We start from the raw sequence: 18,900 nt of genomic DNA on the forward strand, positions 1-18,900 counted from the left end.
CTGCGGTTTATTCACAACAAGTAAAAGCGCACAGATTCACCCACTAAACTTGCGGCTATATCGGTTTTACCGACGCTATCATCAAGGGCGAAACAAGCACGGCTCAAATTTTTATTTAACTTGATTCACAACTATTATAAGATAGACCTAACAAAATACATATGTTTTTCGCAGTCACGATCATCGAGACATAAACATGTACACGCTTTAACAGAATATTCATGCCATAATGACGCATTCATGTACTCTTATTTTCCCCTCGTGATAAGGGAATGGAATCGCCTCGATCCTTCAGTCATTTCTGCAGACTCATTATCTCAGTTCACACCACGGTTAGAATCCATATCAAGCAATCAGTAACGCAGCCTTATTCACATTATATGCTTTGCAACTCTTGTAAGCTGTGCTGATTCTTGTGAAGGCATTTACTATTACTTTTTTCGCATTTTCTGTCCTTTTCATGATGTATTATCTGTGTTGCTAGACAAGTGATATCTACATTTGTTTTGCTTTTTATGTATTCTTAGCTTGTTCCTTTGCGTTCCTTGTTTGGCTTATTGACACGCAATTTGTATGTGCACATTTATAACCATTGTATTGAAAATAAATAAATAAAATTGCACGTTGTAGATAAAAACGTCTTTACTCCTTCTAATCAAGGTACCTCGGCTGTTTCACGAGTGCTCATTTTCGAAAAAAAAAAATTAAAGTGGGCAGTTTGCATAGTGGTGCAAGGCTGGGTCACAGTGGGGTTAGTTCCGGCTTTTGCTAAGTGTTGCTAGGCTTTGCTAAATTTTGCGAGGTTATACATGACCCGCGGATAGGTTCATACTAAGTGTTGGTAGGTTCTGCTGAGTCTTGCGAAGTTATGCATCGCTTGGCTACTCGGGATCCTCGGCTCGGCGATGGCGTTTGTCGGCGGCGGCCTCGGGGCGATGGCGGGATCAAGGTTGAGTTGAGTTGAGTTGAGTTGTTGTAGGCTACTGGTGGGATTAGCCTTGCAGTTGCTGCCGGCAATTGCTCCACCATAGCGACACTTAAAATAATTAAATCACGTAATCCGACACGGACCTCACAATTACAAATGTGCACTCCTCAGTTCACCATGTGGAAGCCAAATCCGTGTCCTGTAGGTAATTTAACAAAAGGCGAGAGACCTCCTTCCTACACAACCGGTTCCCGCGCGGGAAAACTATGTCCTGAAGCGAACTGTGAGGAAGTCCTGTGTTCTTGAGGGACCCCAATAACACCCTCCTTTCCGCGTTATACACTGTACAGCACATTAGGTAATGTTCTATGTCACCACACACACCACACGTTGAACATAATGGCGATACCGCCAGGCCAGTCTTAAACATCCACGCAGGGGTACGAGCAGAGCCTGTGCGAATGCGGAGCAGTAAGGTTGCTTGGTTTCTTTGGAGACCCTTGATCACACATGGCTTGTGAGGTGAGCTCCACAAAGAACTGAAGTGGCACGACACCGCTTCTCTGAAGAGTATCCCGTCTTCTTGAGGCACTTTTCTTGAAGGATTCCCAGACAGCGCTCTATGGGCGAGGCTGTCCGCCATCTCGTTGCCTATGATACCTATGTGTGATGGCACCCATTGGAATCGTATGGAGAAGCCTTTGACACTGAGATTTTGCACCGAACGTAGGGAGCTTAGAGATAAGGCATCAGTAGGGAATCCGTGCTCTAACCTTTGAAGGGCGGATTTCGAATCTGTAAGAATGACCACAGGTTGAGGCGTACAAAACCGTAGCTTTTTGAGAGCTGCCTCAATGGCAACGCTTTCGGCCGTTGTGGAGGACACGACTGCAGTGAAGCGAACGGACCAATCAAAGTTCAAAGAGGGAATGTGAAAAGCAGCTGCACTAGATCCTCTGACCTTGTCCACAGAGCCATCAGTAAAAATTTGAAGATGACGTGCATATTCCGTTTCAAGATGTTCCAGTACGAGCGAACGTGTTGCTGCCAAAGGAGAACTCCGCTTAGCACGAACGAGCCAACGAACTATCGAGGCTCGCGAAAGACCAAGGTGGTTTCGACCTCTTAGTTCGACCTCTAGCGTCAAGACCCAGGTAACTAAGAGTATTAAGGGCCAAGTACGCTCGGGACTCGGATCTCTTTCGAAGGCGCTGTAGAAGGGCTCGGCCGGCTGCCGTCTGTTTGAGGCGGCCAATTTGCATCAATAACCTTTGTGAAGCGACTAAGCTAAGAGGTCTCGATAGAGATTCATAAAGTACTGCATTGTTAGGAGCAGTCTGCGGAACGCCAAGAGCCCTTCTTAGGCCCTTTCTGTGCAGAAGCTCAAGTCGTTCCAGATATCGATAAGTCGAAGATATCGATGTCACAACCGAGTCCACAGCTCGTCGCCACTGTAGGCGGTAGTCGATAATGACGCCCAAAAAGCGCTTGTGTTTAAATTGTCGAAGACAAGATTGATTAAGGTCTATCTTCAGCCGCGCATACCTTCTTCCTCTACCTGGCAACATTATGAAGCCAGATTTTTCCACCGAGAGAGTCAACCCCACACCTTGAAGGTAATTTTGAACTGAAAGTAATGCCTGTCGAGCTATCAGAGCTAAACGCTTGTGTTGATATCCGGTTAACCAAAGACAGATGTCGTCCGCTTATATCGACATATGGACATGCCTGCAATGTTTTTGCACTTCAGCGGGAAGACCAGCCATTGCAACGTTAAAGACCGTTGGGGAAAGAACACTTCCTTGAGGTACACCTCGCGATACCACCCTTTCGGTGCTTGTGGCACTTCCTAACCGCACTTGAATTTTCCGATCACTGATAAATGAGTGAATGAAGCGCAGAAGATAGCCCTGTACGCCCATGGCCTGCAAACTGTTTAGTATTGAGCTCTGAAGGATGGTATCATAAGCCTTTGATACGTCTAGGAAAATAACTAGTGTTGAAAGGCCGAAAGCTCTATGATGTTCAATATGGCTTATCAAGTCCAAGACGCTGTCTTGCGCGCTTAAACCTGTTCGGAATCCAGTCATGCATGTTGGCAGAGCCCTTCTATCTTCGAGCCACCAAGATAAACGCTTACTTGCCAGCTTCTCCATAAGCTTAGCCACGCACGACGTCAGTGATACAGGACGATACGAGGCCAAGTCTGTCATTTCTTTGCCGGGCTTCAGCACTGGGACAACGCGAGCCACTTTCCATGAAGGAGGAACGTCGCCAGTCTCCCACACTCGATTGAGATAGCTTAGAAGCATCTTTCGGTGTTCCAGAGGTAGGTTCTGCATCATCTGGTTGGTGATGCCGTCAGGACCTGGTGCACATCGACGCCGCAGGCCGCTGAGTGCTGTCTGTAGCTCTCGAAGTGTAAACGGGGCGTCCATCACAGACGTAGATGTTGCAGGTGGAGTGCAGGGAGGAATTCCTGAACTTGCACTGACAAATGCATCTGCAAATTCCTCTGCCAAGCACATGAGAGGTTTCTGCTTGCGCAGTGCAAGCGCTTCAAAAGGTTTACTAGGACGAGAATCACCAGCAAGACTGCCAATGACTCGCCAAATCCTCGTCATCGGTGAGAAAACCGTCAAGCTAGCGCAGAAGGACGCCCACTGCGACCTACAGAGCTTGTTCGTATGGCGTCGAATGGCAGAGTTAAGCCTATTGAAGGTCGTCTTCAAGGCGGGATCAACTCTCCTTCGTCGATCGGGTAGTCCGGCTGAGCCGCGCGACGAGCTTCCTTGTAGGCGGCTCCTTTGTCTTGCCTTTCTTCGCTCGCTCCAAGGTAGCTGTGCACGCGCGCCGGCTGCTCGGAGCTTTCTAGCATGTCAGTGACGTCACGGCTAAGCGAACACTTGCTCCGCCTCGGCTGGGGAGAGGGAAGCGCACGCATGCCGCGGCGAGACTGCGACCTACGCACGTGTGCGATGCGAGGAGGTTGCGTGGCTCGGCGACGCACAGATGGGCGGAGTTTTCTGTCGGCACGAAATGCACTTGTGAAAACCGTAGCAGCTCCGCTGGAAAAGCCATTGCTGAAATTGAGGCGATGGCACCAACGCGAGAAGTACATCTAAGCGGAACGCATCGTGGCGTCGAACGAGTGCACACAGACGAAAAAGGAGTCAGCACGGAACCGCGTGCCCGCTGTACACGTTATCGGTATCTCAACGCCTGGACCTACGCTGAATCTCCAAGGTCAATGCAACCCCGCACCCTCCCCACACGCACACAATACACACATGCCAGTTTTACGTACACTCCTCTGGCGTCAGCCCGAAGCACCGAAGTTTTATCGTAGCGCCGGCAGCATAAGTAGACGCCACTAGACGTACGGCCTCCACATAACACCCGCGACACACTTCCACCTCACCACCCGTTTCTCCACTGCTGTCCGTTCTCCAAGCTGCTCCACCCTTCGCACTGCCCCAAAATGAGGAAGTTGTTTAGAAAGGAAAGAAGGGAAGTAGGGGCGGGAGCATCGCTAGCGAGCGCGAAGCATTTTTGCCGTGCGAGTAGTGTATGCCTTGTAAGCGATCACTTTCACTCTCGTGATAAAGGTCAGACATTGCCAGACCCTACGAAATTGACGCCGTCGCGAAAAGCGAGGACGGTGGGCGCTGAATCGAGCGCCGAGTTTGGTTGGTTCAGTTATCAAGTTATCATGATCTCCTGCTCAGCGCTCGGTCAATCTTCATTTCTTTCTTTCTTTCTTTCTTTCTTTCTTTCTTTCTTTCTTTCTTTCTTTCTTTCTTTCTTTCTTTCTTTCTTTCTTTGTAACGTGAGTTCCGCCTGGATTCAGCCTCGGTGGTGAGCACCTGTGTTTGTCGCAATTAGTATCATGATTGGTACTCTTCTACGAAGCATGCTGTCCTTCGTAATTCTGAGTGTTCAATGCTACCCTCGAGAACCGTGAGGTGCACAGGAGCGCAACAGTGCTTTCGTGTATCGTAGTCAAATTAAACATCCTCTTACTCAGGTCTTTCTTTTTTTGTGTGTGTGTGTGATCAGAATTCAGGGCGCATCCCATTTCGCTTACCAGGCAAACGTGACCAGCGCCAGCAAGATATTTGTAAAATCGAGAGAAAGCAACTATTACGTTTCATTTAACTTTGCTTTAAATTTGACATATTCAATATTCCATACGATATTGAACGGTCATTTTTCGCGAATACTCGTATTGGATTGGATTCGAAAATCTTGTCGCTCGAATATCCCAGTACATTTCTACTGTTTTGCCTGTACTAAGCATGGATGACAATAAAAAGAAACGCGGGAAAGTGGGAGCCCAGGGATGGACGTGTCGAGGCGCCTTACCACGCGCCGCACACACTGGCGACGACACTGCCTAAGGCGACCGTTTTTATGTGTATGCCTGCTGTGGATGTACAACATTAAACTTCTTTGATGTACATGCAAAAATATCGAATTCTGTATCCCATGTACCAGCGAGCTCATTTATTCCGCCTCCTTACAACTCTTGAGCATGGGCTCTCGCTCTTTGTTGTCTTTACAACCCCTATATCCCCCACCCCAGTGCAGGGTAGCAAACCGGAGACTCACCTCTCGTTAGCCTTCCTACCTTTCCTCTCTCTCTCTCTCTCTCTCTCTCTCGTCATTCGCAGACGTCGAAAGCCCTGTTCAGCGTGTCGCCTATAGGCCAGTATAACGTTTACTGTGCCGAACGCTTCGCGAACCGTTATAAATTTTTATTTCTCCTGAACAGGAACAAAATCGGTGCGTGCCGAAGACGAGCCCGAATTGAACCGGCATTTTTTTTCTTCGGTTCGACACCCTGAATTCAGACCCAGACTAGTTACCACAGACGTTACATTTTCACTGAGAACTAGTTGGCACGCCACTACACGCAGCAGTCCTCAGCCCCACCACGTCCTGCGCCGTGTTTAAGAAATATGAGGCATTTTTCAGGCTGCTCACTTTACGAGTCAGTGTATGCCAGGAATTGTTAAGAAATTTAACAAATGAATTATGTGGTTTTACGTGCCAAAACCACTTTCTGATTATGAGGCACGCCGTAGTGGGGGACTCCTGAAATTTGGACCACCTGGGGTTCTTTAACGTGCTCCTAAATCTAAGTACACGGGTGTTTTCGCATTTCGTCTCCATCGAAATGCGGCCGCCGTGGCCGGGATTCAATCCCGCGACTTCGTGCTTAGCAGCCCAACACCATAGCCACTAAGCAACCACGGCGGGTCAGGAATTGTTTGATAACCCCTATAAGCTTGTTAATTAACTAAGTGCATCTGCTCTTTTATATCCATTAATCGTTTAACGAATAATTTGTCATTTCTTTAATTCAATTAGTAAGTACAAGTAATTTCCCCTGTGTTGACCTTGGTGTCCTTGTTTGTCGGCTTCTTACATTGGGATTAATAAATATCGGGCCCCTCGGCTAACCCCCTTTCTTCTCGTTCATTAAACGAGGGTTTCGAATCCGGCAATATTGATGCCTTCAAGAAGCACGTGTGGGTTTATTGACCAGTCGCCTTCACCCAAAAAGGTCACGTAGTCGTGACGCCTGCAGCAGAAAGGATGTTCCACAACCGGAGCCAAGGCTTGTGACTGATGGCGCTGGCTAACACTCTCAGGGTTAGTTCTAGTAGTAACGCATAAATACCTCAGAAAGGGGATGGGAGAACGGCGCCGGCGGTAGCTCAACTGGTAGAGCATCTCACGCGTAATGCGAAAGACGTGGGATCGTTACCCACCTGCGGCAAGTTGTTTTGTCATCCACTTTCATGTCCATTAGTTTATCATTTCTTTAATTCAATTACTAAGTACAATTAATTTCCCCTGTGTTGTCCTTAGTGCCTTTGTTTGTTGGCTTCTTGTATTTTTATTAATAAATATCGGGCCCCTCGGTTAGCCCCCTTTCTTAATGTTGCTTTCTTTATATGTAACTTATTCACGCGACGTAGTTGCGCTATACAGGGTCTTTCTTTTAATTATCCCAAATTTTTTAAAATTGCCTGTGGCAGATAGCACAATTGTAATCCTTGATCTAAATCACTCGATCAGGTGGCCATTGCCTCTACGATAGATCAGAATACTTAATTAAGTAATAAACATAATTACGTTAATAAACTGTCTAATAGCATTACGGCCACTATTTTAATCTACGAATTATAGCCGGTGAGTTTGCAAGGTGTATTCACTTGGAACGAATTTTCAGCAGTGTACCAGTTTCGAGATATTGATTTGCAAGCTGTCCGACGAAATGCATTGGTGTTCCAGTTACTTTTGTGCTTGAATGAATAAATAGCGTTTTCTTTAAAAAAGTAACTGGAACGCCAATGCATTTCGCCGGACACTTCGTTCCGATACGCCTTGCGCAGTCACCGGCTATAATTCGTAGATTTAAATAGGGCCGTAATCAAAACAATAAAAAGTTAGTTAACGTTATTATGTTAATTATACATTTAAGTATTTTGATTTCTTGTAGAAATAATCGCTGCCTGATCGAGTAATTCAGATCAAGGATTAGAATTGTGCTATCTGCCACAGGCAATTTTTAAAAATTTGGTGCAGTTAAAAAAACACCCTGTATAATTCAGTCACGGCTTAAGAATACATGCTTTTTCATGAAACGTTCCGTTAGAGCCAATCCGGAAACATTCGTACTTTAGTGGTACTACAAAATGTTTCGTAGTACTGTGCCTAATGCGTAAGTGTCAATACGTGCAACATAAGTTTGTTTCACCGCACATGCGAAAACCGCTGTCTTAAACTGGTAGTTGTCTGAAGAATTTTAATCGAGAAATATACTTACTGCATTGGTTGCAATTAATTATGCTACTATACAACGTGCACCCGTGAAGTTGCCTATTACGGAGGTAATATATTAATTTTGGAAAAATAGTGAGTTAGCAGAAATCCCAGAGGCTTCCACCATTAATACAGCGGCGAAAACTGCCTGTTTATTAATCTCTACAGCATGTCATAGAATTCTTGTGCCAACCTCCCCTAAAGCACCAGGTATTTAATATCGTATAGCTAAAAGCTTCCACAACAATGTACACATATATGTAGCCGTTAGCTTATAAGAAGCGGCTTTTCTCTGCTTGTTTGCTAACTTGCCACTTTCTGTTCTACATTGTACCTAATTTTTTCTCGAAGTTTGTCCGTAGTCGCACCCAAACCTCACGATTACCTAGCATTCAAACACTGGCGGCATTGTTCCTGTCATCCCGCGACATTTTCCGCGAACCTCCTGAGCGGTCCTCCACATGCAGCGATTGATGAGAGATGAATAATCGCCGGAGTGATAATTGGCCTGAGACTGAAACCCCTTCACTGGGTGCGAAAGTTGATTACCGAGTGCCACGTACCACGATGGACGCAGCGGCTGTCGATCTCTCCGGGCGTAATGCATTCACTGCTCGGTGGCAAATCGGTCGCTCAACGGCTGCATAATACGAGCCGTGCGCCCAGGGGTTCAGATAGCCATGCGTAGGAATGGCAATTCGGCGTCCCGAAAAGAACGAAAATTGGCCGAGAACCACGCCTCCCGCGCGTGCGGGCAAATGGAAGAAATCATTTTTGCGCCTTTCTCCGGCCAGTTTGCTATTCTTTCATGCGACTCGCGTGGCACCCAGAAGCGAAAGAGCTGTCCGGCAATTGCAAACAGCGTGGCGCGGACACCCGCTGTTCAAAGCGCGAATCGAGAAAACAAAATGTCGCCGCAAGTGTCAAGTGTTTGCGCATATATAGACGCGTACGTTTCTATCTCTCTCTCTCCACTGTGCGCACTGAACGAGACCCGGACGGAAGCGGACTGAGCGACAGGAAGCGTGCTCGTAACAACCTTGCCACGACGCGCTGTAAACACGAGCATTTGAAATGAACACAAAAGAAACGACGTCGCCTCGACTCGGATACGCGTGTGATTGTCAGTTCATAGTACCCTTTCATTCTTTCTTTTTTCTCCGCCTATAGAATAGACATGCGCATTCTTGCGCTACTTAGTCACTTTCCTGTGGGCGTTGTTGCGATATGAGCTAGGGCATGCTAGACAAAGCGCAATAGCACCCCTTTATTATTCTTAATATATATAAATGACCTTACCGAATGTATTTCCTCAACCATTTCCTCATAGTCAAATAACTAACCCCCACGATAACCTTCTCTTGCAGTGCGACCTTGACGCTATCTCTAATTGGTACAACAGTTGATTTATGAATTTAAATGCTAGTAAATGCAAAAGCATGACAACTTCCCAACGTACACCAGTCTTTACTCTTTTCCTAAAGAATTAATTCCATTCCTGTAAATATCTCGGTGTTTACCTAACAAATAACTTTTCATGGCATGATCATGTAAAACATTCACCATCAATGCTAATCGCACTCTAGGTTACCTGCGCAGGGTACTGTTTCTCGGACTCCTATGTTACAGTCTACAAGTTTTGTCCCATACATGCAAGACGAACATTCGCGCTTTGCAGAGCATTCAATGTCAAGCCCTACGCACGTGTTTAGGGCTGCCTCGGTGCACCTCAACGGCAGCGACAATTGCCATCGCGGAAGACCATATGATCAAGATACACGTAGCTGTCGACTCTCTCAGAGAGCACATTCCCCATTTGTCAAGGATCCCCGACCATCATTTAGCCTCTCTACCAGCTGAGAGACCTCGAGAGACCTTTTCAACAGTGTTTAGGGCTCATCAAGAATGCATACCGTCATCTTATACACCGGCGGCAGAGCCTTGAAATTATGGAGTTTTGCGTGCCAAAACCACTTTCTAATTATGAGGCACGCCGTAGTGGAGGACTCCAGAAATTTCGACCCCCTGGGGATCTTTAGCGTGCACCTAAATCTAAGTACACGGGTGTTTTCGCATTTCGCCCTCATCGAAATGCGGCCGCCGTGGCCGGGATTCGATCCCGTGATCTCGTGCTCAGCAGCCCAACGCCATAGCCACTGAGCAACCACGGCGGGTGGCGGCAGAGCCTTCATCTCCCTTGTGGTGCCTGCGACATCCTCAAGTGAATTTTGCTATTCCCAGAATTAAAAGGAAGGCCAATCTCCCATCGCCAGCTCTGAAGCAACTTACGCACCTATTACTAGACGTATCATGACCGCAATACATATATATACCGGTGGTTCGAACTCACCTACCAGCTCAACTGCTGCATTCGTCGTTCCAGCTAAGCAGGTTACAGTTATATTCAAATTGTCACACTTGACTACATCTACGTCGGCAGAACTTGCAACTCTACATGCCGCTATGACGTACGTCACCGAAAAGCCGACAGACAAATGGGTCTTTTTTTATTGAAATGAAAATAATAGAAAGAGACGTAGTCACCTTATAATGGTGACGGCTACTCTTTTTCACATAGCGGAAACAACAATATAAAAAATATGTAGGAAAATGAAAAGAAATCACTTCATACTGTCAGAAAGCCACAGCACAGTCCTATACGCCCATGAACATAACAGTATAAAAGTCAAATGCAAGTTGCACAACAATGAGTTCGTAAACAAAGTCACACACACACAAACGGCCGTGATGTAGACTTCGATGAGCATATAAACAGATGAGGAATTACACAGTGTTAAAATAATTCAAGCACAAAAAATGTATAACACCATAATATACAAACACTAATAATTACAAATAATAGAAGAACGTTATAGTGACATTGTGTGATTATTCAGTGCAATACCTGGTTTTTGTTAAGGATGCCTGTGTCTTCATAAAAATGCTTAGGTGCGTTCAATGCTTTTCGCTGTGCTATTTTCGATGGCCATGAGCCCAGCAATTTTGCGAGTGAGAAAGGCCGGTGAGGATCACTGGAGTGTAGCTCTTGTTCTAGCTGGCGTCTTTGCAACTCGTATATGGGGCATTCGAGGAGTAGATGGCGAACATCCTCATCGTCGTGGCCACAGGAGCAAGCAGGAGCAGGAGCCCGTTTGATGCAGTGTAGGAAATGTTTGGCGTATGCTGTCCCAAGGCACAGTCGATGAATTAGTGTATCGGTAGTTTTAGAAAGTTGTATATACAGCTGGTATTCGAGTTCAGGGTCTACTTCGTAAAGGATTGATTCCTTAGTGTTTTCATTAAACCATGTTGACACACACAAGTGTTTCTTTAGTACTCTCAATGCCCGTTTTGTGTCCATTGGTGATAAAGGGATGAGTTCGATTTCCGCATCTTTATGGGCTGATTTTGCCAATGAGTCCGCTAGTTCGTTGCCTGCTATACCAGCATGGCCCGAGACCCACTGTAATATCACTTCATGTTTCCTTCCATTAGCCTCAGTTAAACTGTTCAGTACTGCGTATGTTATTCGTGCGTGTGGTTGGCTGTCATCAATATTTTCAAGACAGGCTAAAGCCGATAAGGAGTCCGTATTTTGTGACTCTAAGGCAGCTCTTCACACTATCAAGTCTGCTTTACATCACATAACTTTCAAGCAGTTGATATCTGAAAACACGGAAGTGCACCACCTTGCTCTGGAAAGAGGGCACAACATTATCTTTCAATGGATTCCAGCTCACTGGGGCATCGTCGGCAACAACACTGCTGACAAGGCTGCCCGGTCTGCCCACGAAGATAGCCAGACGCGACCAACACCTTTGGCGAGGTCGGACGCTGCCAGGGAACTTGGCCTACTTGCACGCAAAAAGTCACAAGATCTCTGGAGTTCAAGTGCCTTCAATTGCCGATTGCATAAACTGGACCCCACGCTACGGCTACAACTGCCATCTAGCCTTTCTCGCGGCGAAACAATCCATCCATAACGCTTGTGGTTGGAAAAGGCGTTCACGAACGCCTACTCCTATCGTATGAGAATGGCCGAGAGCCCAGTGTGCGACTCCTGTGGGTGCAAAAAAACCATCGAGCACCTATTGTGTACCTGCCCTCGCTACGATGTACAACGCCTCTCTCTGCGGGCAACTTTACACCGACGGGACTCAAGACCATTCACCGAGTCAAATATACTCAGGCCGTGGCTACACTCGCCACTGGCACGAAAAGCGATTCGTGCACTAGTACAATACTTCAAGTGCACCGGCTTAAGAGACCGTTTATGTCCCTATGCATACTCCCACACGCTTTCAGTGCTTACTCTCTCCTTTTTTCCTCTCTCTATTCGCCCTTCCCCCACCCCCACTGTAGGGTAGGGACCTCCGTTCCTTTCCTGTCATTGCTCTCTCTCTCTCTCTCGCACCCAAACCGCAGCACCGGTAAGGCAGGGTGACGTCGTAGATTTCAAAAGAAACTTTCGTATTCGGGCCGTTGTGGCTCAGTAAAACGCCATTGAAACTCACTAAGTTCAAAGAAGAAGAAGAACAAAACTTTATTCGGAGAAAGAACTTCGTTGCCCCTAAAACGGGGTAACGCCGTGTGGTCGGGCCCCTATTCCAAGGCACCGCTGGCCCTCGCCATCCTTTCTGCCCTGCGGACGAGCCTGAGCTGATCCCCAAGGGCGGAGCTGGATAGCAATGCCTCCCACCTCGCTCTCGTATTATTATCTTCTTGTTCTTCTGTGTGAGCTGTGCACTCCCATGTGATGTGGTAGAGCGTTGGTGTGCTCCCACACCACGGGCATATGTCCTTGTATGCTGTTGGGTAGTATATATGCAGTTTATGTAGGTTTATGTATGTGTCTGTTTGGAGCCTGCGTAACGTCGCTGAGTCCATGGCTGAAAGGTTCCTATGCGGGGCTGGGTAGAGCCTTCTGATTTCCCTGTAGTGTTGCAAGATCGCTTTAGAACTTGGATCGATGGGTGTCGGGTCCTCCACCATGTTGCCATGGGCAGCTCGGCAATTAGTAAAACCTCGAGCCACCTCATCTGCATGGAGGTTCCCAGTAACACCCTCGTGTCCCGGGGCCCATGTTATCGTTTGGGTATACCTGACGTCAAGGTCTCTGTTGATTTCGGTAAGTATCCGGCGTGCCCTCGCGCTGATCTGTCCCCTCTGATAGTTTCTACATGCGGCCTGAGAATCTGTGACTATTGTTAGTGGAGCATTGCGCTCTATGCCTTCTCGTATAGCTAAGGCGATGGCTATCTCTTCGGCTTCTAAAATGGTTGCTCGGGAAACCGAAGCACAGGCCGTGATTTTCCCTTTACGGTTTACGACAACTGCCACCATGTTCTTTGCGTTGGCCCGATATGGTGAAGCATCCGTGAATCGTGCAGTGTCCAAGTATTTTGTTGTTTTGTCTATGTATTCTGCTCGAGCTTTTCTCCTTCCTGCGTGTAATGTCGGATCCATGTTTTGTGGTATTGGTGATACCCCATACAAATCTCTAATCTGGCAGGGTAGACCTTTGGCGTTTTGGTGTATTTGTATGCATCCTCCAAGGCCGACTCTTAGAAGAAGAGCTCTGCCGACTGTCGTTTGCGCCAATCGACTCCTCTGCGCTATGAGTTGGGCTTCAGCCAGCTCTTGAAATGTATTGTGGAGGCCGAGGGCTAGAAGCTTCTCATTTGAAGTGTTGCGTGGCAACCTCAGGGCTGTCTTATATGCCATCCTTATTATTGTATCAGCCTTTTCTTCTTCCTCCCTGTTCATGGTATGGTAAGGAAGGGAGTACATTAGTCTGCTGATGACCAGGCTTTTCACCAGTCTGAGGGTGTCTTGTTCCCCCATTCCTGTCCGATTATGAGCCACACGGGCTATCATCCGATTAATTTGTTGCGTTGTTTTTCTGATCGTGTTTAAAGTGTGTATACATCTGGCATTAGATTGCAGCCACATCCCCAACACTCTTACTATTGACCTCTCAGGAATAATTTTCCCATCCAGCCTGATCTCGAGTTTGAGTCTCGGGTCAGTTCTTTGTTTTTTTGTTTTTGTGAGGCGAATGAGTTCTGACTTCTCCGCAGAGCACTGGAGTCCTCTTTGTTGCGTATAGTTTTCTATTATATTGGCTGCCAATTGGAGCTTTTCCTCCTTCTCTCCCAAGTTGCCCTTGGTTATCCATATCGTTATATCATCCGCGTATAGGGAATGGTGGACGTCGGGGATTTCTTGAAGTTTTTTAGCTAGTCCAATCATGGCTATGTTGAAGAGTGTAGGCGAAATCACCGCACCCTGTGGCGTTCCTTTGTTGGGAGGATGGATGACTTCAGATTCATCGTTTCCTACTTTTATAACTGCTGTTCTCTGGTTGAGGAAGCTTCGGATGTACTGGTACGTCCTTTGACCGCAGCTGGTCTCTGCAAGTCCATCCAGTATCCCTTTGTGACTTACGTTGTCGAAGGCCCCTTTTATGTCGACAGCCATGACAATGTGTTCTCCGGCCTTGGGGACGTTCGTTAAGACTTCCTCCTTTAAAAGCAGGAGTATGTCCTGTGTTGACAGATGTGGTCTGAAGCCAAACATGGTATCAGGCATTAAGTTGTTTTCTTCAAGATGACGTTGGAGTCTAGTGTTTACTAATCTTTCGAACACCTTTCCTAGACATGATGTAAGAGAGATGGGCCTAAGGTTGTCTAAAGTAAATTTCTTCCCTGGTTTTGGAATCATGATTATCACAGCGTGTTTCCATTGCTGTGGTATCGTTCCTTTGACCCAATGATCATTTATAAAGTTCGTAAGGGCTGTTATGGCTTCATCATTCATGTTTCTAATCATGGCATTTGATATTTGGTCTGCCCCTGCCGCTGTGTTCCATTTTGTACTGGCGATTGCTGCTGTAACTTCTGCTACCGTGAAGAGTTCATCCATTTCTGGGTTTGGGTGTCCGATGTAATCAGCTTGGTATGGGGGTATCGCGGCTTTGTTACCGAAGCATTTTCTATGGACTGCCTGTAGGAGTTCTTCTTTTGTGCCTGGGTACGAGTGTAGCAATCTCTCCAAGTTCTTTTGTCCTTCGCGTCTGGTTTTGAGCGGGTCAATCATTCCTCTGAGGATGTTCCACGTTTTTGCCGTCCCTAGGGTTCCATTAAGTGATCCGCAGAAGCGTTCCCAGTTGGCTGTAGTAAGTTGATTAGCATATTCCTCGGCCTTCTGGGTTATTTCTTTGATTTTCATTTTGAGTTTGCGGTTGCATTTCTGTCGCTTCCATCTTTTGGTCAGGCTTCGTCTTGCATCCCACAGATGCAATAGGTGAGGGTCCACTTCAGGTGTTTTGTCTGTCCTGGTGATGGTTTTGGTATGTTTCTGCTTTATATTTCGTATGCATTCGCACCAATTATCTAAATCATTTATGTCCGTGGTATGTTCTTTAAGTAATTCTCTGTACACCCTCCAGTCTGTTATTTTAGCTGTACCTATTTGTTTGCGGATTTGAGCTGTGCGGATCGTGGTGCTTATAATGCAATGGTCACTGCCTAGATTTTCGAGGGTGTTGCACCACTCCGCATTTGGACAATTTTTGGTTATTGTTAAGTCCGGACTTGTGTCTGCGGAGATACTATTCCCTGTTCTTGTTGGCATTGCAGGGTCTGTTAGAAGTGTCATGCCGAGCGCTTCTATTTGTCCCATGATATTTTTGCCTTTATTGTTCTGGGTTGGATACCCTCAGCTTGAATGCCTGGCATTAAAATCCCCAACTATCACTAGAGGTCTCCCCTTCGTCATTTTTGCAGCCTCTTGAAATATTTTGTCGAACGTTGCTCTTTTCTGACTCGGCGGGCTGTAGACATTAATTATGAAGGCACTCTTTCCTCTGGTGCCTTTATATGTGATTTCTGTTATTATATGCGGAATGTCCGTTCCTTCTATGGATTTGTGACATATTGCCGTTACTTTCTTGTCCACCAATGTTGCGACCTTCCAGTTTTCACCTTCGGTATTGAAGGTTTCGTATCCCTGTAATTTTGGGTTTGTTCCGGCTTCTTGCAATGCAATGATAGCTGGTGATCTGTTTTGTGTCATCACCAGCTGCGACAGTTGTCCCATTTTACGCCAGAACCCGCGGCAGTTCCACTGCCATATTTCGCACTCTTCGGAAGCGTGCTTTTGATGTTTAGGCATTGTGTGTCACCTGGGTCATGGAAGACAAGCCTGGCCTGTTGTATACTTTCTCTGCCTTTTCTCTTATGCTGCTGCCTGTGGCATGTTTTCTCAGTGCTTTCGTAAATTCTATTTGTTGTGCCTGGATTTTCTTGTCCAGAGCTTCTAGTTTTCGATCTACCTGAATCATCACCTGCTCTACGATTGTGGGTATAACTTCTTTTATGGTTTCTTTCAATATCGATAAGGTAATTACGGTGTCGCCTTCTAAATTCGGTAGTTTTTGTCCTTGCTGTCCTGTCTGGACTGGTTTAGGTTCTCGTTGTGGTTGCTGCATTTGTTTCTTTTTCAATTGCCTATTTTCTCTTTCTAGGTCTCCTATTCGCACTCGCATTAGCTCTAGTTCGCGTTCTAGGCGTGTGAGTTGTGTTGTTTGGTGTGGGGGTTGGGAGGCGATTGCTGCCCAGCTCACCTTGGTTTTGCCTTCTTTGTTCACAGTCTTCTTGCTCTTCTGCTGTTGTTTTGTTGTTTGGCCCCTCTCTTGGCCACTGTCCCTGGAGTTGGAGCGGTCTCGGGAGCTGGACCTGGATCGGGAACTGGATCGGGACCTGGAACGGGCCCCAACTGGTGATGCAGAGTCCTCACGGTCCGTGCTGAACCAGCGTCTCTTGAGGATTCCGTTGGCTTGCGGTCGGCGTAGACGTTGCGACAGTGGTGGCCTCCCCCTTTGGGGGACCCGTTTGAGTTTCTTGGTGCACTCCGATGCCGCCGTGGGATGAGCCCCCCCGCACAGGGCACACTCTGGATCACAGGTGTGGTCCTCAGGAGGGTCCCTTAGCCAACAATTGCTGCACGCCTTTGCCGTGGGCGTTGGACAAACGTCCGTTCTATGTCCCTTGCTTTTACACAGTTTGCAGTATTGTCTTGTGGGCTGATAAGGCACACATGGCATTTCGCCACCGTAATAGTAGACGAAGCGTGGCACTATCGGTCCATCGAACGTTATCACTGCGGTTTCAGACTTGCCGAGCATCCGGGCTTGGACGATTGTCACTCCTTGAGTGCGCACTCGGAGATGACTTAAAAGTTCCTCTTCTGGGGTTTCGCGTTCCAGTCCGTGTACCACTCCTTTAAGGTACCCTTCAGGGGTGGTTATGTAGGTGTTCATCGGATGTTTAGTGCTATTGAGCTCCAGCGTTTTGATCTTCACGATCTTCTCCGCCACTTGTTCGTATGGGGTACTTACAATGATTATGTTTGACCCGTTGCGGAGGCGAAGCAAAAATTTATCGCTCCTGCAGGTCTCCGGGTCGCCGCTTGCACGCTCTATCGCTCGCGCAACTTCGTAGATTTTAAGTTCTTTTACAACTAGCCCTGGCTTGGGACGCATGATAATTTTCATGTCATTTCTGGGCAGCGGCGCCGCGCGCGTTCGCCGTCGGGCTCTTATAGACGCAACGCCGCGTTTAGCTCGCTCTCCTGCAGGCGCCCTGGCAACGCAGCTGCTGTTGCCCTCACCGTCGCCTCGAGCTCCGCTGTCATCAGTGGCTGCTCGCAATTGTTTTCTTAAACCTTTTCGTTCTCGCAAAGATAGTGCAAGTTGCCACTGACCGTTCTTGGCTTCGTCGTCTTCCCTTGCTGTGTCTTTCTCCTCGTTTTCGTCGGCGTCGCTGGTTGATTCCCCCTGTGTCACCTCGTCAGGCGAGAGGAAGTCCTCTTCAGCGTCGGCCGCAGATGCCGCTTGGGTTTCGATGGCTTGGTCATCCGTGTCCATGGTGTCCTGGGCTATTTTCGGGTCGTTGTCCGTTGGAAGTTGGGCCGTGGCGGCGCTACGCTTGGGCCGGGAGCTGACTGCCGGGGGTCCGCGCTCCGCTACGCCGTTAGGCTTAGCGTGGCGGGCCGGCATGCTCGGGCGGTGGTCTTATCTTCTTGGAAGAAACCGGGTCCACTTGTCAAAAAAGGGGGTATCAGCGCGTTTCTGGTGTCTTCCTACACAAATCCTGCGAATTCCGTGGTGGTCACATGATCTTGACCGCTACTAGGCAAGATTTTGACAGAGCCGATGCGAACACGTCTGCACTCCTCGGCGCCACCTGGCGTTCCACTAAGTTCAATCATTGGCTGCTTTGGGACGCAATATAATAACCCATCGTTAGCAATAAAATTGAACTCCCGAACAGACGCGGTTTACATCCGCGACGCCGCCACCCCTCTTTCGTGTTTTGCGTCTTTTCTGTCTTACGCCAAGCCTCCTCTCACGGTAAGAGAAGGCTGTTTTGGCATTGTGGGAACTGCAATTTACTAATGCAACTTAAATAATTTGTGTCCTTAGTGTCCTCTTAATGGAGTGGTCGTTTGATAACGTACCCCTTTTGATATGCCGTCTCGTTGTGAAAGCCCCCAACGTCAAAGTTTCTGTTCACGATTTTTTTTAAATCTTCCCTGCTTCTCACGCGTGTTTGAAATTAAATGCGCTTTACAGCAATAATGATTTGTTGCGTTCCAACCCCTCCAAAGTCCTCGCATCGTGAGAATTTGGTTATGTGCAATATAATAGGTTTACGTAAAACGTCAACACGCGAGAACTGTTACGGCTGGAACACAAGTACTTTGGTATCTTGCAAACTTCTGACGTCGCTTTCTTTTCACAGCCTATATGAATCGGAGCGGCGATTTCTCAACGTATTTCGTTAAACGTGTGAAAGGTATGCTGTCCTATGGACAATTTTTGCGACCTTAACTGATCGCCTCAGATGCACAAAAATGGCAAAGGTGACAACAAAGGCAAGAACAAAGATCAGGGTAGCGTCCAAGTCTCCGTGTACGATGAGCGATGAGCGCAAGTGGCATTTTTGAAAAGCGCTTTCTTCTATAGTCCAAGGAGAAACGGCAAATACACGAATAGAAAAATAAACTCTTCACGACAGGGAATTCATTGCGGCGACCGCACACGGCCTTGTTATGCATGCGAGATGTTTGAAGTG

At 47.3% G+C, this 18,900-nt stretch overlaps 1 protein-coding gene across 1 annotated transcript in view; it reads right to left on the bottom strand.

The window, feature by feature from the left end:
- Positions 1–17,822, bottom strand: part of LOC139060570 (luc7-like protein 3) — a 42,947-nt gene extending 25,125 nt beyond the window's left edge. Inside the window, exons 1-2 of the mRNA XM_070539718.1 lie at positions 17,528–17,822; positions 16,389–16,717 (exon numbers count right to left, since the gene is read on the bottom strand). Of these exons, the coding sequence (XP_070395819.1) occupies positions 16,389–16,717; positions 17,528–17,822 (624 nt within the window). The remainder of the gene's footprint in view (positions 1–16,388; positions 16,718–17,527) is intronic.
- Positions 17,823–18,900: the final 1,078 nt, after the last annotated feature.

The sequence above is a fragment of the Dermacentor albipictus genome, chromosome 1, assembly GCF_038994185.2.
Source record: "Dermacentor albipictus isolate Rhodes 1998 colony chromosome 1, USDA_Dalb.pri_finalv2, whole genome shotgun sequence".
NCBI lineage: Eukaryota > Metazoa > Arthropoda > Arachnida > Ixodida > Ixodidae > Dermacentor > Dermacentor albipictus.